The sequence below is a fragment of the Podarcis erhardii genome (assembly GCF_964252035.2).
Source record: "Podarcis erhardii genome assembly, chromosome: 5".
Classification (NCBI taxonomy): Eukaryota; Metazoa; Chordata; class Lepidosauria; order Squamata; family Lacertidae; genus Podarcis; species Podarcis erhardii.
In genome coordinates this window covers 62,999,943-63,011,199 of record NC_138509.1, presented here as the reverse complement: position 1 = coordinate 63,011,199, position 11,257 = coordinate 62,999,943, and the positions used below count along the sequence as shown (strand labels likewise).

At 40.9% G+C, this 11,257-nt stretch overlaps 1 protein-coding gene across 7 annotated transcripts; it reads right to left on the bottom strand.

Moving 5' to 3' along the window:
• Positions 1-10,224, bottom strand: LOC309343249 (endothelial protein C receptor-like). 7 transcript variants are annotated; one of them, XM_081864529.1, is made up of 7 exons: positions 9,587-10,224; positions 8,896-9,051; positions 6,409-6,531; positions 4,528-4,563; positions 3,545-3,606; positions 2,028-2,300; positions 1-900 (listed from the first exon to the last, which is right to left on the bottom strand). In XM_081864529.1, the coding sequence occupies exons 2-7, from the start codon at positions 8,964-8,966 to the stop codon at positions 788-790; spliced, it is 678 nt and encodes a 225-aa protein (XP_081720655.1). In that variant the 5' UTR covers positions 8,967-9,051; positions 9,587-10,224; the 3' UTR covers positions 1-787. The 7 variants fall into 7 exon arrangements, with proteins under 7 accessions (XP_081720655.1, XP_081720653.1, XP_081720654.1 ...); XM_081864527.1 differs by lacking the exon at positions 8,896-9,051 and having other exon boundaries at positions 3,355-3,606; positions 9,587-10,216; XM_081864528.1 differs by lacking the exon at positions 9,587-10,224 and having other exon boundaries at positions 8,896-9,570.
• Positions 10,225-11,257: the final 1,033 nt, after the last annotated feature.

Genomic DNA, 11,257 nt, shown 5'->3' with positions numbered 1-11,257 from the left:
TTTTGTGGCAGCGAAGACTTTATTTTAAAAACTATACATCGATTCCATCTCAATATCTTATGCTGTTGGACTGAAATAATGTCAAATAGGAGCAGTAATAATTCCCAGATTTAGGATGCTTTAAAAGAGGCTGTGACTGAGCAAAACGGGGTTCAGGTATGTTCTTATGCTGTGCTTGTGTGGTGTCTGTCCATTGATGTGGGTGAAACGCTAAAGTTCTATGGGGAGAGGCTGCTTGCCCTGGTAGTAATGACAGGAGATGGAAAGATTCCTGTGAGACCGGCAGTGATCTTGCTGCTGTTCTAGAGCCCATCTTATTCTTACAGGTAGATGTGAGCAAGGGATACAGATTTATATAGACATTGGCTTGTTTCTTCATAAGAATTTTTTTTAAAAAAAAGAGAGATGGGAGGAATTTGAATCAGTTTACATTTAAATGCTAACCTACCTAATCCACACTTTCTTTAAAAAATATACAAAGCAAAATATAGCCATCCTTTGAAATTCACCCTTCTCCAAATTTTGCAATGCAGCTCTCCAGCCACATAACATGTACAAAAATGCATATATTGGTGAAATGACATAGAAATTCACACTAAAATAATGAATTTACATAAAGACTCTTAAAATAAAATTCTGATTGATGTGGAAATGTGGAGAAGTGGACTCAAAATTGGAAAGATTAGAAACGGAATTGGGTAGATTCACCTATCCCAATTTCATTGTTCTTCTGTTGTGTTTGGTTAACCCATCTGCAGAGCTGCTGGTCCATATAATACTTGAGATGCTATCTCTTCCCTCCTGTGCATAGGAAGATGCAAAGAGCTAGTGCCATTACAGCAAGGGCACCAAGGCTGATGCCTACCACCAGTGGAGTGTGTGAACGTCCTTCATGTTTCCCTGTAAGGCAAAAAAAAAAGAAGAAAAAAAAGATTTGAGATTTTTTTTCTACAACTGAAGGGTTGCAGCTGCATTCTAAGACTTGATAAGTAAATGTTGCTTTAGCTGTTTAGGTGGGTGGCTTCAAGGATTGGAACTTTTGTTTTCAAGATTTAAGTTGCTTCTGTCTGAACTAATGCATTCACTCTAAAAATTCTAACGATTTGAGTCAGCTCATGAAAAAAGTTGGGTAGGATGGTGTTTTGGGGAAAAATATGACTGAACTGATGGACTTGTCCACTTTTAACCCACTGCTTCAGCAGGAGATTGTGGGTGTCCCTTGCAAGGAGGAGAAAACTCAAAGCAAATGTCAGTTGGTATATTCTCTGCACCAAGGTAATTCTGGATTCTGCAGCTAATAAAGCATTTTATATGTGCGCAGAGCTCTGCAGCTAGTCAGAAGCAGCAAAGCTAGCAAGGGTCCTGAAGTCTGGATCTCTGGAAAGCCTCTGTAATATGCTGCACTCATTCTGCCTCGCCACCCCACTGTCGCCCCATGACATCTTACAGAATTGTCAGGTGTTTTGCATCCCCGCTTTCATCAAACACTCCCAAGACTATCTTCAGCATCAAAACAAAACAAATTCCTTCCAGTAGCACCTTAAAGACCAACTAAGTCAGTTCTTGGTATGAGCTTTCGTGTGCATGCGCACTTCGCGTGTGCATGCACACGTGTGCATGCACACGAAAGCTCATACCAAGAACTGACTTAGTTGGTCTTTTTCGTGTGCATGCACACGAAAGCTCATACCAAGAACTGACTTAATTGGTCTTTAAGGTGCTACTGGAAGGAATTTGTTTTGTTTTGACTATGGCAGACCAACACGGCTACCTATCTGTATCTTCAGCATGTCAAGGACAAGGTGCTTATAGTTCTCTATTTAAAGAAAGGCAATGATTCAGAATTCTGTACCTCATTCCAACATCTATGCTTGTGGTGTGACAGCACCACAAAATATACCCATCCCTGTCCATTAGCGTGTGTTGGTAAGAAGACTGCCATAAAGGATACTTGGTTGTATCCTCCCTTGGACAACCTGAACAGGGTAGGAGTGCTTCTCAGACATCATATAATCAGTTTCACATACCTGTAAAGGATCCTTTCACTGCAGTGTGCTCTGTTACAATCTTGATGCAAGTTTCCTGCAGGAAGAAAGCTGGAGCCGCACTGGTTTCAGGGTATCGGTTCAGCTGCATACTGGTATAGCTGGCCACAGGAGTTTCCTGTAAAGGTACCCAGCTCTTATTGGCTGCATTGAATCTCAGGAAATCAGTCCCATTGACTAAAACCTCGTAGAAGGTTCTGTTGGTGCCATTCCCAAAGATCTGGCACCCCAAAGTACAATGCATGTGTAGGGGGTCTGCAACAAAAGCAAATGTGTTAGAAATATTTCCCTCGTAACTGGCCTCTTATCTTTCTCACATGCACCCTTGTATTATGCTGAATTACCTAAGGAAGCATTCTGTCTGTAATTCCCAGGGAAATTAGCCCTGACATGTCCGCAAAGAGCTATTTCACGTATACAGTAGCAAATTGTGGCAAACAGGCTACAGCTAATGCTAGCTCTCCAGAAAGTGTAAATATGCATACAACACAATAAGCAAGATGTGCATGTTTTTAAATAATTGTTTGACCACGTCCCTATTTCATACTTTTTGATAGACAAGGAAAAAAATAACTACACCTCAGAAAGTAATAGGGGCAGAAGAAATAATCTTCAGTATAGGAGGCTGGAAGGTTTACCAAATGCATCCCTACTCTGGGAATATTTTGAGAAGACAAACCATTTTTCTTTTCAAGATCTCACTTTCTCAGTGCAAAATCTGAACTGACATCAGACAGGGCAATTTTACCTTTTATTGAGGCGTTTTAGCACTTACTGCCCACTAAAATATCCAAGCATTGAACTTGCTGGATCAAAGCAATGCATCTTCACTATACATCCCCTTTGCCATCTTTTGCTTTCTTTAGCAAGTCAGTTTTACTAAACCTGTGTCTTTATTTGACAAACTTATGCAAGCAAATTAGAACAAGGCCTGGAATGTGTTATAAAGCATAATACAAAATGAAGCACCTTAAGAGTTCTTAGTATTCATTAAGGGATATAATATGAATGAATTCATATATTAATATATAATTTTATTTCCACCACAGACTGCAAATTGGTCTCATAGCTGGTCTCATAGCTGACTGCAATAATAGGAGGTGGCTTCTTGGCTGCCTCTGTGGCTTAATTTTACTTAACAGTAAATGGCACCATACTTTCCCTCAGACGCAAATCTCTAGATAAACTATTTACTCCATGATCACACCATGTCCCAAAGTTTGGTGCTCAATGATACCATCATCTTAAGCAGCTGTGACAGTTGCTATGGCAACAACTCTGCCCATTACCATCGCACCACAATACTCACATGGTACTTTCCTTTCGCTAGCATACAGGTTGACCAGTGTCTTGAAAAGGTCAAGGTAATATTGCAGTGCACTCTTCCTCTGCTCCCAGAGACCTAAAGATTCCAGCTGGAGCAACTGGCTTGCATTCATTTGCTCATTTTGATACTCCACGCTGTGGGTAAGTTTTCCATCCAGAGTGGCATTACCTACCATTTCCACTGAACTGTCGTTTGGGAAGTAGGCCAGGTGAGTCATAACGAAGGCATGAGATTCTGAGAGGAAAACCAGAACAACCTAAGTTATTGCCTTCATCCACCTGCAAATGAGAAATAGCAAAAGCACTTTCTTTCACACTAGCCTATCCTTGCTCCCTTTTGCTCAGAGGCAACCACAAGTGAATAAAACTAAAGTTGACAGGAAACTTCATACAGAAAGGAAGGAAGGGGTTTCATTCCTGGCCTATCCTTCAAGGGGATGCTTTTCTAGTCGCAGGGCTGAAAGTGGCAGGAATTTGACTGCCATCCCATTGTTGTTCCTAGACTGGGAAGCACCACCTTTTCCTGTGGTGGCTCTGTTGCTCGAAAGCAGCTAAGAGAGAAATATATCTCCCTCGCGAAGGGAGCAGGTAGCTTCCTATATGCAGGAGCATGCTGTGCCCATGGTAAATGCCAGCTCCTTATCATATGGCTGGCCTTTCTCTGAAGCAAGATAAATGCAGCTACTTCAGGAAGCAAATTTCAGAGGGAGTGCTATTTCTCTGCTTCCATCCTCTGTGTGCAGTTCAAAGTGGCGATGAGTGGAAGTGAGGTATCAATTTGAATTTTGCTGTAGCTGCAAAGAATAAAATCCGTTAAGGCCAGCCCTGTGCAGTCAAGGTGGTGAGACGTAGTTAGGGCTTGGTCACAATCTGCCCTACGGAACTGTTCTGGGAATTTTTAAACCAATTGGCATGCTTTATTAAAATTTAAAGTTACAATAATTCTGAATGTTTTATATATGTATTCCATATTTTTGTTTATCTGGAATGTTGGCACATTTCCTACCTGATTCATTTCTGTCCCTCTCATGCTTAAAACAAAAAGGGAAATTTTCCTCAGTTCAAACAAGGAAACTAAAATTCAGAATTTTCACAGTCGGTGCTTGCTTGGAATTTGTTTAAAATACTGAGCTTGAAAAAGGATGCTATAATATACCTGCTACAAAGGCTGCTGTTGAACGATGAGCTCTCTCTGAAAACAAATATAAACCATTTGATGCATGGTGATAAGAATATAATAATAATTAATAATGGAGCATTATGCCAAATTTTGCTCTAAGCCGAACTTACAAATGCTGGCTAGATTCCCAAATATCTCTTGTTCTGATTCTCCACCCCCCCTCACCCAGATTTCAGACCATAGTCTTACTTATTTAAAACATTTTTCAAGCTTGCTTTTAAGAAAGATGCTAGTGGCCATGCCAAATTGTCACAAGATTCTGGTCAAGAGCTGACAGTTATTTAGAATCAGTAGTAGGTGATATTTACCCAGGGCTATAATGGTATAATGGCCACATGATCCGGAAGCTGTACGCCAGCTCCCTCGGCCAATAAAGCGAGATGAGTGCCACAACCCCACGATTGGGATCATGACTGGATCTAATGGTCAGGGGTCCCTTTACCTTTAGCTTTGTATTGTAGTGGAGCACTTTTTTGTGCCACATAGAGAAGTCAAGATCCCAGATTAGACTTTCTTCCTATGTAATGGTACCATGGTAAGCAGGAGAGCTTGAACTCTGGTGCATGGTGCAAGCATAGATGCCAGAGTCAACCGAAAACATTTTGCTGCCTGCTGCTAAGTACAAACGCTAACTAGATTAGGAGTAAATGTTACTTCAACTTTGGCAATCTGTATCTGAGGTATCTGAAGAAGTGTGCATGCACACGAAAGCTCATACCTAGAACTAACTTAGTTGGTCTTTAAGGTGCTACTGGAAGGAATTTTTTTATTTTGTTTTGGCAATCTGTGGTTAGCTTAGGGGGCCAGCACAGGGCTTCTGGAACACAGCTGTGTCAAGACACTCTTTAAATCAGGGAAGGGAACCTGTGGCCCTCCGGATGTTGTAACCACTGGCCATGCTGGCTGGGGCTTGTGATAGTATATTCCCCAAAATTTTGGGAGGGTCAGAGAGCCCTCACCTGCCTTTAAGGTTTGTTTCTTATTTAAAAACACCATTGCTCTATAACTCTGAAGTAGTATGTGTGTGTGCCTGCATATAGTACTTTAATGGATCAGGCAAGTCTGTTTTGTTGAGACCAACAAGAGCTGTTCTTATAACCAGGTCCTATACATGAGGCTGAACTCAGTTTCTACTTTGCAGTTCTGTGTTCCTGCCAGCCGTTTCCATCTTTTGCTCTAAGCCAAACTTACAAGCGCTGGCTAGATTCCCAACTATCTCTTGTTCTGATTCTCCACCCCCCTCACCCAGATTTCAGACCGTAGTCTTACTTATTTAAAACATTTTTCAAGGCAGCGTACACCGTAAAAACAAAAGGATGAAAGCAAAAGAATAACAGAACCAATTCGTGCATGTTTATGCAGAGTGAAGCCCCACTGTGTTGAATGGGGTTTACTCTGGGTGCTTTAAGGATTGCTGGCTAAAACGAAATCTATTTAAATGTCTGGATAAATACGAATGTTTTTGTCTAATGCCAAAGCAGCTGTGAGTGGCGCCAGGCAAACTTATTGAGGAGGGTGTTCAAGTAAGCCCCTCTGCTTTGTAGATGTTCTTCAAAACCCTGACGAGACACATGGAGGATCTTGGCAGATGATTTCACTGATCAGGCAGGTTGATACAGAAGTAAAGATATGCATATAGATCACACACGAAGGGAGCCCCTAGGTAATAGACATCTCTGTCTCCACCCCAAAAAGTTCTCTACAAACATTTTCAGTTTAATAAAACTGCACTGTGCCATACACCACTCCCCTGCTTAACATATTGCATGCTATAATTCTGTGTGAAGTTTTCTATAAATCTAGCTTCTTTCTTTTGAGTAGAATTGCACCATTAGAGAACAAGGCATTTTCACTTACCTACACCATACACCCAGTGGCAGAGAGCCCAAGCGAAGATTATTTGCAGGAGTAACATTCCCAGAAGGTGATCGCTTGTTTGCAAAATCCAGGAGTGCTGGAGGTGCTGTGCAGTGTTGTAGTCTGTGGAAAGAAATCCAAGCTTTCTGTATCTCAAGCCACCAAGAGCTGAAGTCTTTTGGAAATGCAAACAAAATCTGGGATCCAGCTCTCTACCCTGCCCAGTCAGGATTAGAGGAGGGAGCCCAGGGTTTCTTGGGAATTGAAGGGTGGAGCATGTCATTCCATCTATCTTCGTATTTCCTCATCTGCAGTAGAGGAACTGACACTTTTCCTTGCCAGACCTCGCCCCTCTTTTCTCCCAGAGCTATTACTATTGCAACATTCCCAGACTATAACTGGGAAATTATTTTTTAAAATGTTATTTAAAGGATTCCCCAAGTTTATTGTGTGAAAAACGGGTGGGGGAAGGAAATAAATGTGATGAGGAAATCAAAATAGGGCATTGTGGGGAAAGTACTATTTATACCCATTGGAAAAGAAAACCTGTTTCCTGCCTCTAGCAGAGCTTTTTGGGTTCACAGGGACTTTTGCAGTTAATACACAGTTTCAAGGCTCAAATGTGTAAAGCATATTGTTGCAAAGTCTCTACTTCCCTAAGCAATTAGATTACTCCAGAGGCTGCATTTTTGGTCTAATATCCTATGCACAAGAGATTTATGCTACCTGTGATATTTGCTGCATTTACTAATATATGTGGAGGCACAGAAGCACTTCTGCAGGGCAGCGTATCCACTAGACTGCAGGTCACCAGGGATCCTGTATCACGATTTTCTTTCTCACTAAATGACCCATTGCTTTTTAACACACATGCATGTGTGTATGTGCTTTTGTATACACACATTCTCTTACTTTATTCAAATTCTGATTCAAAAGCACACAGAGAGATTTCCATCTATCAGAAAACCATTCCATACCACTCCATCCTGGACTATTAACCAGCAATTCATCTAATAAAGCAATGGTCAACCAACAAGTATATCAGGATGATCTCTTCAGTATAGATATGAGGATGCAGACTGGTTAATCCATCTCTGGGCTGAGTAATTCTTAAACCCCATTCCTTTAAAACATGACTTAACTCAGTAAACATTAAACAACAACTATAAACAATGCAGAAAATATTGCACAAAACCCCCTCAAAGTACCAATCAACTTGAGAGTGTTGAATGTCCTTCACTAGCTAAATTTTAAACCTATATGAAGAAAGGTTCCTTTTCAGACTGTTTGCTTTGCTTTTTCTTTTCTGCCTGACCCCTTTATTCTTTTTTCTAGCTCTCTACTCTCTTCATTGTTGACTAAAACATTTCTAACTCACAGTTCCAAAGTTAAAACAAAAACCCATTTCCTTGCAGCCTTGATTAACCCTATCAGTAGCAATGACTAAGTTAAGTAATTCCAAGATAGTGGATATTACCAGAACGACTAGAAAAATCTCCTTTCAGCAGATAGCAAAATCTCGTCTGTGTGATGCAGGGCTCCCAACTTTAATTAAACAATAGACTTTGTGTGTTTGACAGAAAATCCCAACATCCTGCTGTAAGCCTTTTAGCAAGCAAGGCTGGAAACTTCTGGCTTTATTTCAGGCCAACAGAAAAATGAGAGTACAAGCTTTTATATAAAATGTAATATGACTGTATGGCAAAGGGATGTAAACCCAGATCCATACTTATACATCTCCCCATTTTGTTGTCTCCAGGGGTGGTGTTAGAAGTCTGTCTTGCTGGGCGCCTGACAAAGCCCACACCCCTATTGGCAACCCACTGCCAACCCTTGAGTCCCAGATCCTCCTGCTGTTTTGTTCTCTCACTGCATGTTCAGCTGCTCAAGACAGCAGCTTTTACCTCTAGGTTTTGGTATGGATCGGGCACAAAGAAAGAGGCAAGCAAATTGGCAGTGATCACTATATATATTTAAGTAGGTAGGTAGGTATGTACTGTATTCATATCCCACATTTCCTCCGAGCAGCTCAAGGTGGTGTACATGGGTCTCTATAAGGTAGGTTAGGCTGAGAGACAGTGACTAACCTTAGGTCACCCCGTGAGCTTCATGGCTGAGTAGAGCTTAGAACCCCAGTATCTCAAGTCTTAGTCCCACACTCTAACCACTAAAAGGAGGAGAGGAACCCACTAAAACATCTTGTTCTCTCTGCTTCTCTGTTTCTTACCTAACAGAGCTCCAATGGTCATGTATCAGACCCCCTCAGCCCATGCAATTCTTTCAGTAATGGAGAAATATGATGGTGATATTCTGCTCCACTGGGACTCATGACAAAATGAGTCAAAGGGCACCCCAAACTATGAATCTGCTCCTTAAGAGGAGTATGGCCACATCCAAAGTGGGCAATTAACCAATTATTTGGACATGCCCACTGCGCTTCCTTATTGTCAGGATTCAGTCAGTTTATTAAAACATCAAAATGCTTACATGCTAAGTGTTCCAGCTGGAGTGGGTTCAGTAAAAAAAACCATATCAAGAGGCCTTCTTTTATACAGCATGTTTCTGGAGTTCTTCGTTTTAATGGTTTTCCCGGTTACTGTGCCTTGCCATAGCAAGGATGCTTCCTTTTCCTCCCCCACTTCTCTGCAGAGAAAACGAAGTGTGGTTTCAGAAAGTCTGTTGTGGGAGGTGCACTGGTGGAGTTTTGAATGAGGTATAGCACAGCCAGACCCAAAACATAACAGCACAATTATAGTTGGAACAATTTTCCAGAAGAAAAACAATGTTTTATTTCACAAAACTCAGACATGCCTTGAATTTTAAGTTTTATGAGAAACTGGTAGAGTACTTACCATGAAGACTGGAATTGGATGAACACAAAAGGTTATGCATCTTGTAACTGAGATTGTTGGGCAAGTATAGGTTAGCAACTGAATGTAGTTATATATCTAACAAAGGAGTCCCAAAGGGCAACAGAGATGTTAACAAACTTAAGTGTTGTCAGGAAGTCTTCTATACATTCTTGAAAGGTTTAAGATGCATGCTCCTTTTCCTGCTCAATCTAATATATGAGACTGTGTGGTGCAGATGTGTGAAGATATAGGTGCAGCAATAATATCCAGTTCTCATCTTTTAATTTAAAAGAATAACACCAAAGTTTATCTTATTTTCATCTAACCTGGTTTAGCAGTCTTGGATTTTTAATGCATTTCTGGTTGCTGCTTGGACATGGATACAGGTGAGCTCACTAAAGCTGAACATCTGAGGTCAGTCAATTAATATGAATAATAATTAGAAGGCGTAGTTAACATGGCTAGAACTGAGAAACAAAAGGACCAACAGGAATCAGATGAGGACAGCTAATAGTAGAAACAAATCAATTAAATTTTTGAGAATTGTCTTTTGCACTTCGGGTGCATCCAGCAGTCACACACTATTCTTAGCCTTAACTTACAATTTCTACAATCTTCCACAACAGTACAGCTTTCTTCCATTCTTTCCACAACCCCCTTGTATGAAATCTTATTGTATACAATAATTTTATGTGAAAACATGTTTCCATTTTGCAAAATAATCAGTATGGTCTTCTACATGGTGATTCATGCAGAGTGCGGTCAGCCTGAGCATTTCAGTTTGGTGCTAGGAAAAGCCTTCTTTTGTTATTATGTATTCTGGTATTTTGAGTATGAAAATTGACCAAAATTACCCATAAAAAGAAACAGAAATGTAAAATGGGAAGCCATCATGTGTTGTACTGATTTATGGGTTATAGTTAATGGAATGAAATGGAATGGCATTAAAGGATTTGGCCATCCTAGCTCCACTGTCCAGTAGTGATGTATGGAAGTGAGAGCTGGACCATAAAGAAGGCTGATCGCCGAAGAATTGATGCTTTTGAATTATGGTGCTGGAGGAGACTCTTGAGAGTCTCATGGACTGCAAGAAGATCAAACCTCTCCATTCTGAAGGAAATCAGCCCTGAGTGCTCACTGGAAGGACAGATCCTGAAGCTGAGGCTCCAATACTTTGGCCGCCTCATGAGAAGAGAAGACTCCCTGGAAAAGACCCTGATGTTGTGAAAGATGGAGGGCACAAGGAGAAGGGGACCACAGAGGACAAGATGGTTGGACAGTGTTCTCGAAGCTACCAGCATGAGTTGACCAAAGTGAGGGAGGCAGTGGAAGACAGTGGTGCCTGGCGTTCTCTGGTCCATGGGGTCATGAAGAGTCGGACACGACTAAACGACTAAACAACAACAACAAGCTCCACTGTAATGGTGTTTGTCAATCTGAACTTATGGTTTATTTCTATAGATCAGTAAAGCTGGCATAATTTGATATAAAAAGAGATCTCCATTATGAATTGTTATGACCCTGGTGCTGATTCTTATCTTGAACATGTCCTGGAAGCCATTGGTTAATATTCTGCTCTCTCAGTACTTAATGTAAAGATCAACATAGTAAACACCCCCTAGTATCATAGGAAGCTGCCTCATATAAAGAGGCCATTGGCCTCTCTAGCTTAGTGTTGTGCACACTGACTGGCAGCAGCATCCCAGGCTTTCTAACAGGAGTATTTCCTAATCCTACGTGGAGATGCCAGAGATTGAATCTGGGACCTTCTGCATGCAAGGTGTGTATCCTTCCCCTTCCCCAACTAGTACCCTTCAACATGTTCAAGGTCAAATTGCAAAAGAGCATATTTTAAGAACACTTGTTGCAGTTACTTTTTTATAGCTCATAACTATAGAATCAGCCTCACTCTCCCTCTGTGCTTTTAGAATTCATCATTTTTAAAAAATATGATTCATATTAAATTTTCTGTTTTACAATTTCAAATAAACATTTTA

What these genes read in the sequence shown, in the direction of transcription:
- LOC309343249 (XM_081864524.1), bottom strand. Translation starts at nt 6,691, where the DNA reads ATGACATGCTCCACCCTTCAATTCCCAAGAAACCCTGGGCTCCCTCCT. An exon ending in AACAGCAGCCTTTGTAGCAG is followed by an intron (nt 3,607 to 4,527) that starts GTATATTATAGC and finishes TTTTCCTCTCAG; the next exon opens with AATCTCATGCCTTCGTTATG. An exon ending in AGTGAAAGGATCCTTTACAG is followed by an intron (nt 901 to 2,027) that starts GTATGTGAAACT and finishes TTTGCCTTACAG; the next exon opens with GGAAACATGAAGGACGTTCA.